Raw genomic sequence first — 23,297 nt, 5'->3', positions numbered from 1 at the left:
CCAATCAAGTTAGGCTTTTGAATCACTCCATTTGATTTTATAATGAAGGAGATATATTGGTTTCAATATTTGGAAATAATGCAGATTTTAAAATACGAATTCAGTGGGAATTTAGTAATTAGTCTAAAAAAATCTAGAAACCCAATTTTTAGTAAAATGACCATAAATGTTTCATACGATGTCGAAATTTGATGATTTCAGTCGATATGGTTCCAAAATTACGATAGGGATATAATGATTTAGTCGAAATCAAAGGTCGTTTGCTCAATATGGTAACCTTTATGCTCAAATCGACGCCGAAACCGAAAACAATCACCATACAACCCAAACTTATCCAAAAATCATCGAAATATAATCAAACTTTCTGGACATCTCCAAAATCATTATACAAACTTATTGGAATAAATAAAATTCAATTTCGAGTCCGTTTACCCAAAAGTCAAATCCTGGTCAACTATTCCAACTTAAAGCTTCTAAAACGAGAATCATTCTTCCAAATCAATCTCGAACCGCTCGAAACCGAAATCAGTCATACATGCAAGTCATAATACATAATATGAAGTTACTCAAAGTACCACCGAATAGAAAGCTAAAATTCAAAATGACCGATCAGAACGTTACAATGGCCTTAGCTAAGGTGGTCCTTTCTCGCAATAAATATAATGGCTTTCAAATCTTAACAGGCATGTTTGTAGAAGGTGCTCGAAAGGCAGCCATACAAAAGGTTTATTCCTCTAAGAATATTGTGGAAACACTTTACTATCCGACCAAGTTATTTAGTGTGTGAACAAACTCCTATAGAAATAAAAAAAAGTTACTTATAAGGAATTAACATACTCTTAATGAATTGAGATATTTTGGGCTCAAAATCAATAATATCATACCACGTATTCTTTTGAGCGTTTGGTATGACTAAAAATATGAAAAATATTTCTGAAAAACAATCAAATTATTTTCTAATGTCTTGGTTTTCTATTAAAATGTAAAAAAGGTGATTTCTCTCATTTTTTTGAGCAAACGTTATTGTTCTTCATAACTATCTTAACTTTTTACTTTTCATTGCTCTAATCAATACTAGCTAAAAAAACATATTTGAATTTCCTAATATTATTGTCAATTTTTAATAAATAATTTTTTCAGAAAAGTATTTTCATTACCAAATCTGAAAATATTTTTAAAAAATAAGTGGTTTTCCTAAAAATACTTGCCATCATATCAAAACACACTTAGGCCCGCGAGTTCCTATATAAAGTTTTTGTGCAAAGCCAAGCAGTTCTTCAGTTTTTCCCACGCAAGTTTCCTCGGGATTTATTCCCCTAGTGACTCCAATTCTGGAGATGCTAGACAGTTGTCAGATCTAGATTTGCTATACTTTACTGAGATTTTATCTATTATTTATGATATCATGTTTTTTTTTTTTTAATATTATCCTTTTATTTTTGTTATTGTTAGTTTGCCTAATATATTAGGCGTCATCAAAACCTCTTAATTGTGAATTTGGATTGTGACATTAAATCTTTATGAAAATTCCAAAGGTAGCTGATTTGAGTTTTGTTGCTTGTTTGGACTTACAAGTTTATTTTCTTAAATTTCCTTCCCCTTTCAAGAGAATCATCTTATCCTCTTTGCATTTATTTGTGAAGTTGTTGCAAAGTCATAAAACTTAAGCTTGAGGCTTGTGGGAATAGCAAAATTAATGTATGAAATAGCAAAGAGCCAACGGGTTGATTCGAATTTTGGGAATAACATAGGCATATTGACTGGAATTTGAGATTTTGAATTTGTTAGGTGTTTAAGGTTTGATATTTGACTCTCAGTGTTTCAAAGAGTTTATATCGTAACCTGTCACGACCACAATTTTTTTCCATAGGATGTCGTGATGGCATCTAGTCTCTAATACTAGATAAGCCTAACATATATGCAAAATTTAACTGAGGTAATGATAAAACTTTCAAATTAACCAACAACTATCATAAAAAAGACTATGTTGCTCAACAGAACAAAACTCCTAAAATCCGGTGATACCAAGTCACAAGCTCTACAAGAGTATATTGAACATTCCAATACAACATTATTCAAAAATAAAATAAAAATTAAATAGAACTAGATGGAGGGTGACTCTGAGGCCTGCGGACGCCGACAGGTATACCTTGAAGTTTCCGATCCAAGCTTGAGTTAGTGGTGCCTATACTGATATGAAGTACCTGAATCGGCACAAAAAGATATGCAGAAGCGTAGCATGAGTACACCACAACAGTACGCAGTAAGTATCAAGCCTAACCTCGATAGAGTAGTGAAGAGGCCAGGTCAAGACACCTACTGGAATAAATAAGAAAACTGAACAGGTATATGACAATATGATAATGGAAAAATAATGAAAATGATACAATGAAGGAATATAACAAGAATAACTACACTGAACTAAGGCAATTAAGACATCACGGAAGAAAACACATAATCAGAATGCCAAGGAAGCAATACAAACAAAACACAAGTGATGTAAATGAAAAGTATCAATAAGAATCACTATTGAGGTACCGCCTCGTAGTCTCATTTTACAAATCAAATCACAACCTTTTCTTATATCACCACGGGAGCCTTGCATTTAGTTTTGAAAATTATTTTTTCCGAAATAGCTACCCGCGTTTTAGCCCATCTTATCACACCGCGTGGCTTCAAGTAGTTCCCTTACTAGCAATATGCGTATCAAGCCCATCTTATCTCACTGCATGCGTTTCAACCTCAATCCTTATACTATCGCATGCGTATCAATATCACAACATAATACAACTCGCACCTCAAGTGCTCAATACTACAACTTGCCAAAGAAATCAACAATGATAGTGTTTTCATAATACATAGCCCATGGCTCAACCACAATATGTACAAGAGTCTCAACAATAGCAACTGACAGTGAATAACTCAACAAGAATCGTATTTCAACAATTTACAACTTTGTCTCAATGTGAATCACGACCTTTATAGCTTCAACACCAAAAATTAAACAATAAGATATTTCAAGAAATAACAACTTCAAGTAAAGGAACTCAAAGGTTAAACAATGAATAAGGAATGGAGAGAACAATGGCTTCAACTAAGCATGCAAAGGCAATTAGCAAGTAAAAGATAAGTCAAGTATTAACAATGTCAAGTAAGGCATGTGAAGATAGACTAATGATGATGAATATAACATGTTATGGCAACTCAATTTAAGGCATGAAAAGAGTCTAAATAGCTAGAGCTGGTCAATTACCATATGTAGCCAGTGTACACACTCGTCACTTTGCATACACGGCTTTCACATACCACAATTAGCATAAAATAACATCAATCCTAAGGGGTAATTCTCCCACACAAAGTTAGGCAAGACACATACATCAAAACACACCAACTCAATCCATTAGTAAGCCTTTCCCGCGATTATCCAACCCCGAAGGACTCGAATCTAGCTAAAATAACTTCATACCATAAATACAAACTATAGGAAGCTATTCCGAACAATAAAGTTACAATCTTTAAAGAGAAATAAAAAGTCAACTCAAAAGGTCAACCCCGGACTCGCGTCTCGTACCCGACCAAACTTACAAAATCCAAATTCACATTCGATAACGAGTCCAACCATACAAGAACCACTCAAATCTGACTTCAAATCCCCAAAATTTGTTTAAGAAGTTTCACAATTTTCTCCCCAATTTTCCAACTCAAATCACTAATTAAATGACAAAAATAATGATGGATTCATGTATAATAGCCAAATCCGAGTTAGAATCACTTGCGCAATGATTTTCTTGAAAATCTCTCGAAATATCACCACAAACCGAGATCTCTAGGTCAAAAGATGAAAAATGAAACAAACCCTCGTCTCTAGCCTTTTCTGCCTAGCAATATCCGTTTATGTGGTCAAACTGTCGCATCTGTGACCCCGCACCTGCGGAAAAAATCCATCGCAGGTGTGATTCCCACTAAGGCTAGTCAATTCCGTTACTGCAGAGAATAACGCGCACCTGCGCATCCGCTCCTGCGGAGCATGAGCGCACCTGTGCACCCGCGCCTGCGGAGGGTCTTAGCTTTTGTGATCCCAGGCATGGCTAGACCTTTTCTCATCTGTGATGCTTCTCTCGTACCAGCGAGTCCGCACCTTCGGCCATTCCCACCATAGGTGCGATGACACCAGAACAACAGTCCTTCATCAAACAACTAAGTCCAAACTTAGCCCGATTTCAATCCGATTCACACAGGGGGCCCTCGGAACCCCGTCCGAATATACCAACAAGTTGCAAAAGATATAACGGACCTACTAGAGGACAACAATTACATCAAACAATATCGATTCTATAAATCACAACCCAATTCAAGCCTATTGAAACTATGAACACCCGACGTCCAAAACTAACGTCGAATCATACCAAAACAACTCCGATTGACCTCAAATTTTGCACACATATCATAAATGACATGACGGACTTATTCCAACTTCCAAAATCGGGATCTGACCCCTATATCACTAAAGTCAACTCTCGGTCAAACTTCTCAACCTTTCAAACTTTCAAGTTTCTAACTTTCGCCAATTCAAGCCGAAACGACCTGCGGACCTCGAAATCAATAGTCGGACACGCTCCTAAGTCCAAAATTTCCATATGGATTTATTGGAACCATCAAAACTCTATTCCGGAGTCGTCTACATAAAAGTCAAACTACGGTCAACTTATTCAACTTAAACTTCCAACTTAGGGACTATGTGTCTTATTTCACTCCGAAATTCACCCGAAGCCAATATCAACTACACCGACAAGTCACATAACCATAATATAACATAGAGGAGGCAATAAATAAGGGAATGGCGCTAAAATACTCAAAACGGCCGGCCGGGTCATTACAAAATCCCACTCGATTATAAGGCCCCGTAAAATTTCGTAAGGAATTTAAGGTTTCGTGGTGGAGAAGTAGGCTTACGTGTTTGAGGATTGTAGAAATTCTTCGCGGCTCAGAATTTTTGGTTGAACAATGCGCTGGTGAGTAAAGAAAAATATTGGACAAAAAAATATATTTCTATGGCCCATTATGCGGCCACATAATCACTCTTCGGACCGCATAATGGCCGCAAAGTGAAGAAGCTTAGGCAAGTTTGGAGACAAGGTTTGTGGTGCATTATGCGACCGCAGAACAGGTTTGCAGGACTCATAATGACCGCAAAGTGAGTCAGTTTTGCCCAGTTCTGGAGGGCAATTATGCGGTCCATTTCGCGGAACGCAGATGCATTATGCGGTCGCATATGCGACCACAAATCCTGTTCCGGAGCTTCATTTTTAGGTTTTTATAACCCGATCCTACTTCGTTAAATAGACTATATGTACCATCTATTGAGCAAAAACCTTATATTTAGAGGGTTAAAGAGTGCCCTAGAGTAGGAGAGAGTTCTTCAACTATTTGTTCTTCAATTCTTCCTCGACTCTTGGAAGATTAACAAGGAAAACTCACTAGGTCTTCATCCTAAAGGTAATATTCTACACCCTAGCCCTTCATTTCGAAAGTTAACTAGAAATGGATAATTAGCAAGATAATTCTTGGGTATGGGAGTTGGTTATTTTGCATGCACGTGTTATCAAGGGGTGTAGGAAGATTGTTGAGCTAAAAATGGTAAAGAATGGGTTGTGGGATGATGGAATCCTCCATAAAAGGACCTTGAAACCTTAATGCACATCTAGTGTTTGATAAAATGCTCAAATGAGCTAGAACCATGATCATCTTCCTAATTTTGGTTCAATTTATTACATTTCTAAAATAGATCGAAGTTGCTAAGATTTATGGAATATTTTAGAGTTTAAGGAAGCTCAAGTGAGGTATGTTGGCTAAACTCCTCTCCTAGAATTGAATCCCAAGGTATTCATGTAATTTATGTAAGTTCCGAATTATTCATTATGAAAGTGGCTATTCCGAAGAGGCTTGTGTTGAAAGATATATGTTAGATATGTATCCCGAAATGCTTTTATCATGTTATGTTATCATTTGAGAATATGTTCAAAGTATGGGCTGTGCATTAATAATGTTGCGACTTCAAGTCAAGTTCAAACGAAGGCTATTATGCCAAATTTTGTGAAAAACCTCTATGTGCCTAAGACTCTTAATTGCTCACATGTGTACTAAAAACATTAATTTGAAATGCCTTGTTGTGGATGACGATAATGGTGTTTGAAAGTGAAAAAGGTGAGCCTGAAATATTAAATACGGCTGACGTGCTAACAGTGATTTTATAATTGTGGCCACTAGTGCCAATGAAATCAAAAGATGCGAAAGGAGTATGAAATGAGATGATTGGTATAAGAAGGATGATGTCTCTAATGAGACGGCCTAGCCGATCGGGTCGTGATCGGACGCCATGACGCACACATGGTGGTGATTGTGCTGGAAATTATGATTGTGGTTGATGTCTCTAATAAGATGGCCTAGCCGATCAGGTCGTGATCGGACTCCGTGCTAAAAGAATGGTGGTATTGGTATTGTGAATATTGGTATCGTGAACGGTGGGATATTGGTACTAAAGACCTCGCAACTTAAAATATGGAAATTTAATTTAATATTGTCTTGATCCTAATTTGATGTTTGATGTTGTTTGAGGCTTCCACTGATATTATGATTGTACTTGCTCGTATTATTTATCATCTATTGAGAGGGTGTTATGTCATTCATACTAGTACTATTCCATATATACTAACGTCCTTTTTGCCGGGGGTGCTGCATCTTCAATGGATGCAATTGGTTCCACAGCAGGAGACATTGATCAGTGATAGCGGTACACTCTCTTTCCATCAGACTTGGTGAGCCCCACTTCATTTCGAGGTCATGTATCTTTTGTTCCTTATGTATTGTGTTTGAGGTATACCCGGGGCCTTGTTGCCGGCACTATTATAATACTCTTCTGTATCTATTTGAGGCTCCGTAGACATAGTGTGGGTTGTATATTGGTGCTAGGGAAGTCAAACTAGTTATGTTGTGTTTGAATTACTTATTCCACTTCAGACCATGAAAGTGTGTGTAATTTGAGACTTTAAAATGACTAATGATAAGCAATTGGCATTACAGACATGGCCACCTTATTGTCTAATTAATGAAAATATGTATTCTCTTTATTCATGGATGAGTTTGGGTGGAAGGAAATCAAATAGGCTTGCTCGGCCGGGTTCACTCGGTTGAGCGCCGGTTGCGCTCTCCGAGTTTGGGGCGTGACAAACTTGATATCAAAGCCTAAGATTTTCAAGTGTCCCAGGATGTCTCGGAGCCGTGTCTAGTAGAGTCTTTCCTATCGGTGTGTTGTCGACCACATCTATAATTAGGAGGCTACTTCGGCATTTAGGAATAATACCCTTCTTTCTTGTTCTCGATCATGCGATAAAACTGATTGTAAGATTATTCCTTCTTTAACTCGTGCTCTACTCTAACTTTCAGTATATGGCACCAAAGAAGAAGGCAAGAACTGGCCAAAGAGCCAATGTCACCTCAGGAGTGGCAGTGGATTCTATATTTAATGATGCGAGTGAGCACCCAAGGAGTGAGAATATTCCTCCAGTTACTACACTACCTGATTCTACTATAACTGATCAGACTGTGCCTATTCCTAAACCTACTAAGGGTGCAACGTTCCTTCCAACTGATATTCCAGTTCCACCTCCTACTCCAGCTTCCGATTCTGGTGTTTCTGATGTTGACCTTAGGGGAGCCATACAAATGTTGGCTCAAATAGTGGCTTCCCTGGCCCAAAGATCATATGATGCACCCACTTCTTCTAGTCAGCCGAGGGATTCTGCCAGTTCCAGGGTGAACTGATTTCTCCAATTGGATCCTCCAGTGTTCACGGTACTACCCCAGATGAGGACCTCCAGGACTTCATTGATGAAATGCACAAGACTCTCCGAGTTATGCGTGCTACTGAGACGGAGTGGAATTGGCCTCTTACCGCCCGAAAGATATGGCATATTCTTAGTTTGAACTATGGGAGGCATCCCGTGAAAAAGGGATCCCTCCGGCGAGGTGGGGTGAGTTTGTCGATGCTTTCATTGATCATTTCTTGCCTGCCGAGACTAAGGGAGTCCGTGCCACTGAGTTCGAGAGCCTGAGGCAAGATATCCTGAGTATGTGGGAGTACCATATGAGGTTCGCGCACCTGTCCAAGTATTCTATTTACATGTTGCCCACTGTGGAGGCTAGAGTGCACTGGTTTGTGCAGGGACTTAGTCCCTTGGTAATTAATGAGGCCACTATAGATGCCTTAAATTCTGATATGAACTATGGGAAGATGGTGGCATTCTCTCAAGCCACGGAGACCCGAAAATTAAGGAACATAATGGAGCGAGAGGGTAGTAATAAGGCCCGGTCTGCGGGCAACTTTGGTAGTTCTTCTGGTGGCAACAGGTCAATATTCAGGGGAGGGTCGTCAGGGCCATCTTAGTCCTTTGCTCAGTCTTCGACTAGTGCATCGCCATTAGGACCCAGTCAACAACAATGGAGTTGTTTCAAGCCCAGTTAGGGCAATAAGGGCTCCTACCAATAGGGTCGGCATAGTGGTAGATTCTAGCAGCAGCGGAAGCCCCCATGCCCTAGGTGTGGAAATATGCACTTAGGGATATGCTACATGGACTTACCCATATGCTACGGGTGCGGATTGAGGGGTCACATTCAGAGGGATTGTTGTTCGTCATGCCAGGGTGCAGGAAGGGGCACAGCCAGCCAGTTCTGAAGCTACTACATCCGCAGCACCTCCTCCAGCTTGAGGCACTCCAACACCCGCCGGGCGTGGTGCAACTAGGGGTGGAACACATAGTTCGGGAGGATCCGGCTATTTTTATGCTATGAGGGGTCGTCAGAATTCATACGCTTCTCCAGATGTTATCACAGGTATATTGACTGTCCAATCTCATGATGTGTATGCTCTTATTGATTGAGGTTCCACTTTGTCATATGTCACTCCTTATGTTGCTATGGAATTTGGGATAGAATTGGAATAGCTTCATGAGCCATTCTCTTTATCTACTCCGGTTGGTGAGTCCATTTTGGCCGCGCGGGTTCATAGGGATTGTGTTGTCACGTTGCGTGTTCGAGACACCTTGGACGATCTTATTTAATTGGGGATGGCCAATTTTGATGTAATAATGGGGATGGACTAGCTTTATTCATGTTTTGCCAAGCTTGACTGCCGAACCAAGACTGTTAGGTTTGAATTTCCAATTGAGCTAGTCATTGAGTGGAAGGGGGATGATGTGGTGCCGAATGGTAGGTTTATTTCTAACTTTAAGGCTGCGAAGATGATCAACAAGGGATGTATTTACCATTTGGTTCGGGTTACGGACACCAGTGTTGAGGCACCTACACTCGAGTCTGTGGCTGTTGTGAATGAAGTTTTGGGACTCTTTCCGGATGAGCTCCTTGGAATCCCACCATATATGGAGATTAATTTTGGGATTGATGTGATGCCATACACGCAACCTATATCTATTCTGCCCTACAGAATGGCACCGACAGAATTGAAGGAGCTAAAGGAACAATTGAGATACTTGTTAGAAAAAGGTTTCATCTGGCCGAGTGTGTCACCTTGGGGCATACTGGTCCTTTTTGTAAGGAAGAAAGATGGGTCACTGAGGATGTGTATTGACTATTGGCAGCCCAACAAGGTCACGATCAAGAATAAGTACTCACTGCCAAGGATAAATGACTTATTTGACCAATTGCAAGGTGCTAAGTACTTCTCCTTCGGGTATCACCAATTGGAGATCATGGAGCAGGATGTTCCGAAAATAGCTTTTAGAACCCGATATGGGCACTTTAAATTTTTGGTGATGTCTTTTGGGCTAACAAATTCCCCAGCAGCTTTCGTGGATCTTATGAATCGAGTCTTCAAGCCTTTTCTTGACTTCTTTGTGATAGTGTTCATTGACGATATTCTTGTATATTCACGAAGTTCAGAGGACTATTCTGATCATCTCAAGGTAGTTCTGCAAACCCTATATCAACACAAGTTATATGCAAAGTTTTCAAAGTGTGAATTTTAGCTTGAATCTGTCACATTCTTTGGTCATGTCGTCTTTAGTGAAAGAATTAAGGTTGATCCTCAGAAAATTGTAGCTGTGAAGAATTGGCCGAGGCTTACAACTCCAACAGAGGTTCGCAGTTTCTTAGGCTTAGCTGGGTATTACAGAAAGTTTGTGAAGGGGTTCTCTACTCTTGCCTCTCCGTTGACTAAATTGACGCAGAAGGCAATTAAGTTCCAATGGTCAGATGCTTGTGTAAGGAGCTTCCAGGAGTTGAAATCGAGATTGACTACGACACCAGTGTTGACTCTACCAGACGGTACATATGGGTTTGTAGTATATAGTGCTGCTTCGAGAATCGGACTTGGGTGTGTATTGATGTAATATGGCAAGGTGATCGCTTATGCTTCTAGGCAACTCATGAATCATGAAAAGAACTATCCAACACATGACTTAGAACTTGCGGCGGTGGTATTTGCATTGAAAATTTGGCGTCATTATTTATATGGGATCCAAATGGATATATTCACGGACCATAAGAGCCTTCAATATATATTCAAGCAGAAGGAATTGAATCTGCGGCATAGAAGATGGCTTGAGTTACTCAAGGACTACAACACTGATATTCTATATTATCCGGGGAAGGCTAATGTTATGGCAGATGCTCTTAGCCAGAAATCTATGGGTAGTTTAGCACACTTGGAGGCATTGCAAAGGCCATTGTCCAAGGAAGTTCACCAATTGGCTAGTTTGGGAGTTCGTCTTGCGGATTCTAGTGAATGAGGGGTGATTGTGCAAAATAGGATTGAATCATCACTTGTTGTTGAAGTCAAGGAGAAACAATAAAACGATCCATTGTTGGCACAGTTGAAAGAGGGGATTCATAAACATAAGACCATGGCCTTTTCTCTTAGAATGGGTGATGGTACACTAAGGTACCAATGGCGTCTATGTATTCCAAATGTAGATGGTCTCCGGGAGAGAAGCATGACTGAGGCTCACACTTCTAGGTATTCCGTACACCCAGGCTTTACGAAAATGTATCATGATATTAACGAAGTCTATTGGTGGAAGGATTTGAAGATAAATGTAGCGGACTTTGTGGCGAGATGTCCAAATTGTCAACAAGTGAAGGCCGGACACCAAAGACCCGGTGGGTTGGCACAAAACATAGAAATTCCAATATGGAAGTGGAAAATGATTAATATGGGATTTGTGGTAGGACTACCTCGCACTCCTCATAAGTTTGACTCAATTTGGGTGATTGTGGATCGACTCACAAAATCATCCCACTTTTTGCCGGTTAAGGCTACCAATACATCGAAACAGTATGCTCAGTTGTATAAAGAAATAGTCAGGTTGCATGGCACTCCAGTTTTCATCATTTCTGATCGGGGAGCACAATTCACTTCTAATTTTTGAAAGAAATTTCAGCAAGGTTTGGGTACTCAGGTGAATCTTAATGCAGCCTTTCACCCATAGACTGACGGGCAGGCAAAGCGGACTATTCAGACATTTGAGGATAAGTTGCGCGCTTATGTTCTAGACTTCAAAGGTAGCTGGCATGATCGTTTTCCACTCATAAAATTTGCCTACAACAATAGTTATCATGCTAGCATTCAGATAACACCTTTCGAGGCTTTTATATGGAAGGAGATGTAGATCTCCCATTGGGTGGTTCGAGATTGGGGAAGCAGAGTTGATAGGGCCAGACCCTGTGCATCAGGCTATGAAAAAAGTTAAGATCATTAAGGAGCAGTTGAAGAGAGTCTTCGGAAGTCCTATTCGGATGTTAGTCATAGGGATTTAGTGTTCAAAGAAGATGATTGGGTATTCTTGAAGGTTTCCCCCATGAAAGGTGTAATGCGATTTGGTAAGAAAGGGAAATTAAGTCTGATGTATGTCGGACCGTACAGAATAATTCAGAGGATCGGTGAGGTGGCATACAAACTTGAGATACCACCTGAGATGTCATTATTGTACCCGGTGTTTCATGTGTCTATGTTGAAGAAAGTAGTTGGAGACCCGACACTCATTGTTCCGGTTGAGACTATTGAGGTTAATGAGAAATTGACTTATGAAGAGATTTTAGTTTCTATAATTGATCGGCCAATCTGAAAGTTTAGAAATAAAGAAATTGCCTCTGTGAAAGTGCTATGGTGTAACCAACAGGTTGAAGAGGCTACTTTGGAGGCCGAGGAAGAAATGAAGAAAAAGTATCCTTATTTGTTCGAATAGCCATGTATTTATAAAGTTGTGTTCTATGAAAATTCTAAGAGTTACCTTCTATGAATTATGTATCATTTGTACAATTGATATTAAAGGTGTTCCTTTCCTGGTAATAAATTACTTATGAGGCCACGGTTGGTGTTGTTCCTGTGTTATATTTCATCATTAGTTATGTATATATTGTTAGGATTGGTTTCTAGGATTCTCTAACAGGTGGATAGGTCCAATTACAGGAGAGACTCTGGCAAAATTTTGGAAATTTAGGGAGTTAGACAAATTTTGAAACTACTGGTGTGTGTGAATTAACAGTTGGGCTACATTGAATGCTAATGACAGAATTTAACCCTCATTCGAGGACGAATGATCCTAAGTGGGGGAGAGTGTAAGGCCCGGTAAAATCTCATAAGGAATATAAGGTTTCATGGTGTCGAAGTAGGCTTACGTGTTTGAGGATTGTAGAAATTCTTCGCGGCTCAGACTTTTTGGGTTGACAAAGCGCTCGTGAGTAAAGGAAAATTTTTGGCAGAAAAATACATTTTTGCGGCTCACTATGCGGCCGCATAATAACTCTGCGGACCGCATAATGGCCGCATAGTGAAGCAGCTTAGTCAAGTTTGGAGACCAGGTTTGTGATGCATTATGCAACCATAGACCATTTTTGCGATGCATAATGACCGCAGACTGAGTCAGTTTTGCCCAATTCCGGAGGGCAATTATGCGGTCCATTTCGCGGACCGCAGATCCTGTTCCGGAGCTTCATTTTTGAGTTTTTATAACCCGACCCTACTTCGTTAAATAGACGATATGTACCATCTTTTGAGCAAAAACCTGATATTTGTTAGAGAGTGGAAGAGAGTTCTTCAACAATTTGTTCTTCAATTCTTCCTCGAATCATGGAAGATTAACAAGGAAAACTCACTAAGTCTTCATCCTAAAGGTAATATTCTACACCCTAACCCTTCATTTTGAAAGTTAACTAGAAATGGATAATTAGCAAGATAATTCTTGGGTATGAGAGTTGGTTATTTTGCATGCACATGTTATCAATAAGTGTAGGAAGATTGTTGAGATAAAAATGGTAAAGAATGAGTTGTGGGATGATGGAATCCTCCCTAGAAAGACCTTGAAACCTTAATGTACACCTAGTGTTTGATAAAATGCTCAAATGAGCTAGAACCATGATCATGTTCCTAATTTTGGTTCAATTTGTTACATTTCTAAAATAGATCAAAGTTGCTAAGATTTTCGGAATATTTTAGAGTTTAAGGAAGCTTAAATGAGGTATGTTGGCTAAACTTCTCTTCTAGAACTGAATCCCACGGTATTCATGTAATTTATATAAGTCCCAAATTGTTCATTATGAAAGTGGCTATTCCGAATAAGCTTATGTTGAAAGATATATGTTCAATATGCATCCCAAAATGCTTTTATCATGTTATGTTATCATTTGAGAATATGTTCAAAGTATGAGTTGTGCATTAATAATGTTGCGACTTCAAGTCAAGTACAAACGAAGACTATTACGCCAAATTTTGTGAAAAACCTCTATGTGCCTAAGAATCTTAATTGCTCACATGTGTACTAAAAATATTGATTTGAAATGCCTTGTTATGGATGATGATGATGATGTTTGAAAGTGAAAAAGGTGAGCATGAAATATTAAATACGGTCGACGTGCCAATAATAATTTTATAATTATGGCCACTAATGCCAATGAAAACAAAAGATGCGAAAAGAGTATGGAATGAGATGATTGGTATAAGAAGGATGATGTCTCTAATGAGACGGCCTAGTCAATCTGGTCGTGATCGGGCGCCATGCCGCACACATAGTGATGATTGTGTTGGAAATTATGATTGTTGTTGATATCTCTAATGAGATGGCGTAGCCGATCAGGTAGTGATTGGACTCCGTGCTAAAAGAACAATGGTATTGGTATTGTGAATATTGGTATCGTGAATGGTGGCATATTGGTAGTAAATACCTCCCAACTTAAAATATGGAAATTTAATTGAACATTTTCTTGATCCTAATTTGAAGTTTGATGTTGTTTGAGGCTTCTACTGATATTATGATTGTACTTGCTCGTATTATTTATCATTCTATTGAGAGGGTATTTTGTCATTCATACTAGTACTATTCCATATATACTAACGTCCCTTTTGCCGGGGGCGCTGTATCTTCAATGGATGCAGCTGGTTCTACAGCAGGAGACATTGATCAGTGATAGCAGTACACTCTCTTCCCAGCAGACTTGGTGAGCCCCACTTCATTTCGGGGTCATGTATCTTTTGTTCCTTGTGTATTGTGTTTAAGGTATAGGCGGAGCCTTATTGCCGGCACTATTATAATGTTCTTATATATATATATTAGAGGCTCCGTAGACATAGTGTGGATTGTATATTGGTGCTAGGGAAGTCAAACTAGTTATGTTGTGTTTGAATTACTTATTCCACTTCAGACCATGAAAGTGTGTGTAATTTGAGACTTTAAAATGAAGTAACTAATGGTAAGAAATTGGTATTGCAGACATGATCACCTTATTTTCTAATTAACGAAAATATGTATTCTCTTTATTCATGGATGAGTTTGGGTGGAAGAAAATCTAATAGGCTTGCTCGGCCGGGTTCACTCGGTTGAGCGCCGGTCGCTCTCCCCGAGTTCGGGGTGTGACATAGATTCTAATTTATTGGAGTGGAACCGGGGGCACTAATTACCAACCATCTGGTCATATTTTTATGATGCCAATGTTGAGAAAAGTACACTAGCGTCATTTGAGAAAGTAGATAATGTTGCACTTGAAGACTCTAGTGAGTATATATATGAGGGTGTAAATAGCAAGACAATTCTAGAATTGGGACGCATTGGTCCTCATTTCATATACTTTTCAATATTGTGTTTGGATGATGACATGAAAATCGAGTCCTCGGAGTCTTTGAAGGAGCCAACGAATGAGAAACAATGTGCTCACATTTTTGAATTTATTGGTACTAGAAAGACAGAATTACATACCTCATCTGAATGCCAAGAAGTGCAAAATACTACATTGGTTACTTGGCCCAGTTAGATTTATCCCACCACCTCATGAGCATAGAAAAAAACTTGAAGCCAAATTGTGGATTCAATTCATAAGTTCGAGATGGAGGCAAAATGTGGTTCAATTCCTACCGCAATTATAAATCAGGTACTTGTTGGAAGGCAACCCAACTTTACTGTTTGTTTTATGTGTAATGTCATTTTTTATTTTGTAGGATTATGAGCATGGGAAGTAAAGCCATAGGAAGTATGCAAAGCAAGTTAGATGGTTAGAACTAAGTATGGAGTGACCACATAAAGGATCATACTTGGGAGAAGTCTGAGTATGGGTGATTCACTATTACTTTGGCCTTTAACCTTCCAGGGAGTTTGTTTTTCCACCCTCAGTATTTTGGCTTTAATTGTGCATTGGGACATTGTACTCTTTTAAGTGGGGGGTGAGAGACTTTCATTTTCTAGTTAGTTAGTAATAGTAATAATGTTAACTTCTTCTTTTCTATTCTTAGCTTCTTATTTTTGCTTGAGTAGTTTGTAGATGTAGTAGTATAGTATTTTATCTTGAGTAGCTTAATTTGAAGAAAAAAACCCAAAGAAAATAAAAAAGAAATTTGAAAAAGAGAGTGATAAAAGTTGAACTATTTCTGACCTCTTAAACAGTTTTCTTGAGGGAAAGAAGTCTAAACAAAAACATACAAAAAAATTTAAAATTAAAATAATCCAAAAAGTATGTCTTTTAGTTTTCTTTAGGTAGTAATAATCCCCTGTGATTTTTCTTTGTGCTTCGGTTCTTTTTTATGGGATGTAACTTTAACCGGATAATTTTTATTTATTTTTAGAGTAGATTAGGATTTAGGAAATAAAGGGTGAAGAATGATGTGATTCCTCACACCTTTTGACTTGTTTGATAGTAGTTGTAATGACCCAACCTATCGTTTTGAGCTTTAAGGTTCCGTTCAGTGGTTCGAGGTCTTGAGTAGCTTCCTATTATATTATGACTTGTGTGCATGCTCGAATTTGATTTTTGGATGATTCGAAATGAATTTGGATGAGTGATTCTCTCTTTAGAAACTTAAGTTGAAAATATTGACTGAAGTTTGATTTATGTGAAAAAGACCCCATAGCGGTATTTTGATGGCTCCACTAGGTTCGCATCATGATTTTGGACTTGAGCGTATATCCGGAATAAAATTTGGAGGTTTGACCGTAGGTTGAATTCATAGCTATCGTGTTTTGATTTTTTCGGGACGTGGGATAAGTCCATTTTGTCATTTGAAACTTGTCCGCAAAGTTTGGTGTTATTCCGAGTTGATTTGATAGGAATTAGACGAGCGATTGTCTTTTTAGAAGTTCTTAAGTTTCATATTGAATTCATGTATTTTGAGGTCCGATTCGTGATTTTAGATGTTATTTTGATGATTTGATCGCGCGAGTGAGTTCGTGTAATATTTTTAGACTTGAGTCGATGTTTGGTTTGGAGCAAAGGCAGCAGTTTCAACCTCAACAATCCAGTCAGCATGGGCTAGAAGATCTGATGAAGTCCTTTATTGTCAAGATATACGAGAGGTTAGATGCACATGGTGCAGCTATCAAAGAACTTGGCACAGGGCTTCAAAACTTGGAGAAGCAAGTGAGACAAATTGCCACCATATTGTCTAAAAGGATCCCAGGTACTTTGCCAGCTAATACTGAAAGAAACCCCAAGGAGACGGTAAATGCTATAACTCTGAGAAGTGGACAGGTAGTGAAAGAACCCACCCCTATCCAAAAAGAGTTGGTACCTGAAAAAGAAAGTGAGGAGCAACTAATAAATGAAGTTGATAAGAAGAAGAAAGGCAAGAATGGAACTCAAAAAAAGAAGAAGGAAGAGAATTCAAGAAGGGATGAATCTGAAGAGAGCAGGCATATGCTTGCTTTAACTTTTCCCCAAAATCTTTATAGAGAGAAGGTGCACAAGAAATTTAAGAGATTTTTGGATATGCTGAAACAAGTTAATGTAAATTTGCCATTCACAAAGGTGCTCTCCCAAATGCCAGCTTATACAAATTTTTGAAGGAAATCGTGACAAAGAAGAGAAAGATAGACAAAAAAAGCAATAATCAAGCTCATAGAGCATTGCAGTGCAATCTTGCAGAACAACTCCCACAAAAGTGTCAAGATCCAGGGAGTTTCACTATACCTTGCTCTTTAGGCACTTTTAATTTTGATAAGCCTTTATGTAATTCCGGTGCCTCAATTAATCTAATGCCTTGGTCTATTTACAGGAAGCTGGAGAGTGAAATTGGAGAGATAAGGTCGATACCAATATCTTTGCAGCTAGCTGACCAAACAACTCTGATACCCGAGGGAATAGTGGAAGATGTTTTAATGCGGGTAGATAAGTTTGTATTTTTTGTAGACTTTATAGTAGTGAATATGGAGGACAATAAGGAGGTCCCTCTCATCTTAGGAAGACCATTCTTAGCAACGGGCAGATCAATCTTAGACATGCACGAGAGAAGACTCATGCTTAGAGTGGGTGAGGAGACTGTGACTTTTGCGATGAATGTAGAAATGGGGGTGAAGAAGGAGAAGTCAGCTGCAAGTGTTGAGTGGAAACTGAAGAGCTCAAATGAAAAGGCTGCAACGAGTGGAAAGGATAAGTGTGGGGTGTACCCCAAGAAGGCTAAGAAGAAGTTGTCCGCATAGATGTGTGAATTGGTTCGGGCACGTGGAACGGAGCCCGACTTCGACTCAGACCCCGACTAAATATTTAGGGAAGTTTCCTTTACCTTATGCTTTTTAATTGTGTGTCATGGGGACATGCCACAACTTAAAGTGTGGGGTAGGGGGTTAGTTATATGTATATGTATATGTATATGTGTTAGTTTTTGTTGTTTTAGTAGTTAGAGAAAAATAAATTTTGAAACAAAACATAAACATTTTAAATTATCGATTTTTCCCGACGATGGATATCATTCGACGGGTATCTTGAGGGATTAAAGTCGAAAGGAAAAGACAAAAAGAATTTATTTTGTTAGGTAGTGTAATAAGTCCCCCTTGGGTTTTCTTTGTGCCGCGGTTCTTTTCCAAGGGTTTTGTTTGAATCGGGTGTAGTTAGTTTTTAATGTTTGTTAGTAGTAGGGAACCTTGTGCTGTGTTTTGAATTGGAAGCAATATCTCTTGACTTTATTATACCTTGAGAATAGTGAGTGCTTTGGTTGTGATGCTTAGTCTTAGTTTTTTTACTATTGCATAAGTACCTTAAATTGTATGACCTTAACTTTGCTTAACTGCTTGATTAAAATATCTTGATTATTCCGATCTTGAGTGAGTTATCTACCATGTGTGTATGAGGTTTTTTTATTATTCTGTGCATTGTAGTTGATGTCTAGAACTTGCCCCGTGTGTTTGTAATGCGAAATAGTAGTTTTATTCAGTCTTGGAAGTGAATTAGGCATTTCTTTGTTGAACCAGTTATATGTTTTTACCCACCTAATTGTTATATATCTTAGTTAACCCCTTTGAGCCTGTAATTATGTTTCTTTGGAAACCACATTACAAGTCTTACCCATTTATTTGAATTGACCATCTATTAAACTGTTTACCTCTCGTAAGCACTTGAATTGATTATAAACTTTGTAAAAGTTGAAGTGTGGGGTGATTGGTTTGGCTTTTGAGTGGAACTAATGAAATAAGGAGAAATGTGCATTGTATTGAAAAAAAGTAAGAGCCTCTTGAATTGAAAAAGAAAAACAATGTTGTATGATTGTGCAAAATATTCCACGATAGTGGTAAATCTTGATGTAATTGTGCTTAAATAAATTGGGAATAATGTATATTGATGTAAAGGTGGAGTTTTGGTTTGACATAAGTGTGGGTTTTTGAACAATGAAATGTATGTACTAAAGTACTTAGGGAGATGTAGTCACTCTTATATTTAAATGTATCCTACCCATCCCGCAACCTATATTACAACCAATTAAAGTGCTACTTGATCCTTGACTGAATAAGCTCGATTAGTTAAGTAGTACACTATGGGAAAGCCTATGGTTCATAGTTTGCGGCATATGAATGTTGTTTCAAAGAGTGAGTGAATTCTTTCAATCTTGAGTTCCTAATTATTTTTAATTTCTATTGTGTGTGAAACGACTCTCTACTGTGGTGAGGGCACTTGATTCATGAAGGAAAGGTAATTTTGTTGACCTATGTGTTAGAATAAGTGAGCAGGTTATAAATAATGTGTGGTGCTTTTGAGTCAAATTTTGAGGCTATGATGTTACGTTATTGTGCTTAATCTATTTTAAATATTCTTGGTATGATGAGTTATGAGAGTTGTTTAAAAGGTCGTGTCTATATGATATGTAGTTTGATTGCTCGAGGACGAGCAATGGTTTAAATGTGGGGTGTTGATGGTAGGCTATAATCTCGTATTTTAGTCGCTTATTGCACTCAAATTTACTGCACTTTAATTGAGTTTGAGCTTTAATCGCTAGTGTTCTGTGCTAATTGTATATTTTATGCCTTGTAGGAGGATTCCGAGCTATGTAGATATTACAGAATGAATTTGAACTATTTGGAGCTTTGAAGTCTGAGTAAAAGCCCAAGGGATTAAGCCGGGATCGCGTTCGGAGATGTCAAAATCGAAGCAAAAAGTCAGATAGTGAGAAAACTGTACAACCGCGGCGTGTGGCGCGCCGCGCCTGTAGAAAATCCTATCGTCTGTCAGAAATCAACTCTCTGGAAATCCCCACTAATGCCCCACATGACGCATTGCCCCATGCGGCGTGCCTGTGTAAATTTTATAGAGTATTTTCCTATTTCACACGGGAGAAGGTATTTTCATCTGGGCCCGAGCCAACTGGGTATAAATACATGTAAAAATATTATTTTGGGACTTTTAACACTTCTAAGACCTAAGGAGGCTAAGGAGGAGGCGGAGAAGCGAAAGTACAAGAAATTCATCATTCATTCCTCACTCAAGACAAAAGTTTGGATCGTTTTATGTTTTTCTTTATATTTATGATGGATTACTTCATATCTGTGGAGTATTTCTCTTTAAGGATTGATGGATTTGGTGTATTAATATTTGTTTGTGTATATTAACTCTAGTTTTATGTATTGAATCATTTTGGTTGTTTTAACTATTGCATTTATATTTACATGTTCATGTAATCGAGAGAGGCATAACTTGTGATGTCTTTGCATTATCTTATTGGTTGAATTCATTAGTTCTTCTTGGTAATCGAAAGAGGCTAGTTGAATTTTTGATTTGACCTAGTTAGGAGGATAATCGAGAGAGGTTCTCCTAAAGACCAATCCACTACAAAATCATGCATAGCTTCACCGAGCTTAAATTGGTTCATATTGTGAGGTTGAAACTTAATCGAGAGAGTATTTTCTACTAAACGTTTGAACTAATAATTGAGTGAATTCGAAAGACTCACTTGAACATTAGAAGTGAATTAACTAGAGTTAAAGACCAGATATTTATCTTGCACCTATCCAATCAATCCCTATTTTCTCCCATTGATATCTTCCTTACTTACTTTTCTCTCGATTGTTATTTGTCAATTAGCTTTAGATTCTTAGTTAATTTTAGTTTTAAATCACATAATTCCAAACTGTTGATTATCTTGGATAATAATCTAGCTACAAACTATAATAATACTGTTTAACTCCAATCCCTGCGGATACGATATTATATTATACTATATTCGACTAGTGAGCATATTGAAGTGTGTGTTTTGCGCTCGTCAGGAGGCAAGAGATCTCGTGGTACATGAGGATTTAGTAGTGGTCACATTGCAGCTACAACCCGTCATGGTAGGGGCTATGTGAGTCGTCCAGTTCATTCAGCACTTCTAGCTTCTAGTGATGCTCCGGTTGTTCCGAGGTCTTAGGTTGCACACTTTGCTTAGCCACTTTCTATTGCACCTCCTACACGGGGTGCCTTCAGCGGTTAGTCCAACCGACCAGGCCTGAGCCAGTCCCAGCCGACACACCCACCGAGAGCTTATTTTGAGTATGGTGATACCCGCCACATGGTCAGAGACTGCCCCAGACTCAGGAGGGGTGCACCTTCCCATACTACTGAGGTTCCACGGATTCAGTCAGGTCTGCAGACTTCTCAGGCCATGGTTACTGCCCCAGTTGCCACTCTACCCGCACAGCCAGCTAGGCTAGATTCTATGCTCTTTCGAGTAGGACAGAGGTAGCTGCTTCAGACTTAGTCATTACAGGTATGGTTCCGGCTTTCCGTAGAGATGCATTAGTCTTATTTGATCCGGGATCCACTAATTCATATGTGTCATCTTACTTTGCTCCGTATTTTGATATGTCACGTTATTCCTTGAGTTCTCCTGTTTATGTGTCCACACCTGTGGGAGATTCTATTGTTGTGGACCGCGTGTATCGGTCGTGTTTAGTTGTTATTGGTGATTTTGAGACCAGAGTTGATCTGTTGTTACTTATTATGGTAGACTTTGATGTTGTTTTGGGCATGGACTGGTTGTCGCCCTATCATGCTATTCTTGATTGTCACACCAAGACTCTGATGATGGCTATGCCAGGTTTACCATGGTTAGAGTGTAGGGGTGCATTACATTATGTACCTAGCAGGGTTATCTCATTTCTAAAGGCTCAACAGATGGTTGAGAAGGGGTGTAATGCTTATCTAGCCTTCGTGAGGGATGTCAGCGGTGATACTCCTACCGTTAAGCCAGTTCCGATAGTGAGAGACTTTCCAGATGTATTTCCAGCAGATCTTCCAGGCTTGCCGCCCAACAGGGATATCGATTTTGGTATTGACATATTGACGGGCACTCAGCCCATTTCTATTCTGCCATATCGTATGGCCCCAACAGAGCTGAAGGAGTTAAAGAAGCAGTTGAAAGATTTTCTTGATAAGGGATTCATTCGGCCTAGTGTGTCGCTGTGGGGTGATCCAATCTTATTTGTTAAGAAGAGGTATGGTTGTATGCGCATGTGTATTGATTATCGTCAGTTGAACAAGGTTACAGTGAATAACATGTATCCATTGCCACGCATTGATGACCTATTTGATCAGCTACAGGTTTCTAGAGTGTTCTCCGGGATTGATTTGTGGTCAGGTTATCATCAGCTGAAAATTTGATCTTCGAATATTCCGAAGACTACCTTTAGGACTCGGTATGGTCACTATGAGTTCCTCGTGATGTCATTTGGGCTGACCAATTGTCGCGCCCCTTTATTTATCGCGAAATCGGGTTTCGACACGTGACAACTTCTTTTAAAGGAAGGGGTGTTAAAAGAGAGAGTCGCTACCTAACGGATTTAAGGTACGTTAGGGCACCTATTTGCAGATAACTCTGATTTAACCAGTTGCGTCACCAAAGATCGGGTAAGGGCTCAAATTACATTGAAGAGAAGGTGTTAGGCACTCCTCGAGGTCCACAACGGTGGGTCCCGGACGAACTCGAATTATATGAATTAATCTAAGCAAGGAGAAAAGACAAAATTGGGCAAATAAAATAGAATGATTGACTTTAAAACAGAGGTGGAGGGTCCTAAGTTGTTTTAGCCTAAAGGATCACCCCGTGCAACATAAATAATACTTCGTAACTCCCTCAAGATGGGGTGTTACTCATATTATTCAGCGGGCACAGACTATCATCTCCTGTTACTCGATTACTAACTTTAAGTTATTTACCTAAAGCGCACTAGTCAATTCTAGTCGTACTCTATGCGTGCACTTTCCGTCCCATGCCTATGGTCTAGGAGGCATTTGGACCTCTATTTCAGCGTGGTTCTAAACTTTAAATTAGGTTACTCAAAAGAGAAAATACTAGGCGACAAGAAAAATATTTAGGACTTCATGTATAGGAAAATAAGGGCTCAAGTTGGCCTCCGCACTTAGGCAACAAATGCACGCGAACTAACGAACATTGACAGTTGCATATTTTAATAAGTTAAGGTCACAGAACCCTATAGGCAGGATCTCTATGTGATTCTCGATTTTATAAGCGGGCAACTTCATGTGTAAAAGCCTTTCTTTTA

The 23,297-nt window shown here is 38.9% G+C and overlaps 1 protein-coding gene across 1 annotated transcript; it reads left to right on the top strand.

Annotated features, from left to right (window-relative positions):
* Positions 1–16,746: 16,746 nt before the first annotated feature.
* On the top strand, positions 16,747–17,334 carry LOC138897591 (uncharacterized). Its single transcript, XM_070183578.1, has one exon. The coding sequence runs from the start codon at positions 16,747–16,749 to the stop codon at positions 17,332–17,334; it is 588 nt and encodes a 195-aa protein (XP_070039679.1).
* The last annotated feature ends 5,963 nt before the right edge of the window (positions 17,335–23,297 follow it).

This window comes from Nicotiana tomentosiformis, chromosome 8 (genome assembly GCF_000390325.3).
Source record: "Nicotiana tomentosiformis chromosome 8, ASM39032v3, whole genome shotgun sequence".
In the NCBI taxonomy this organism is placed as follows: Eukaryota; Viridiplantae; Streptophyta; class Magnoliopsida; order Solanales; family Solanaceae; genus Nicotiana; species Nicotiana tomentosiformis.
This window is presented reverse-complemented; position numbering and strand designations above follow the sequence as displayed.

Excerpts from the sequence above, each read along its gene's own strand:
- LOC138897591 (XM_070183578.1), top strand. The coding sequence starts at position 16,747 with ATGTTTGGTTTGGAGCAAAGGCAGCAGTTTCAACCTCAACAATCCAGT.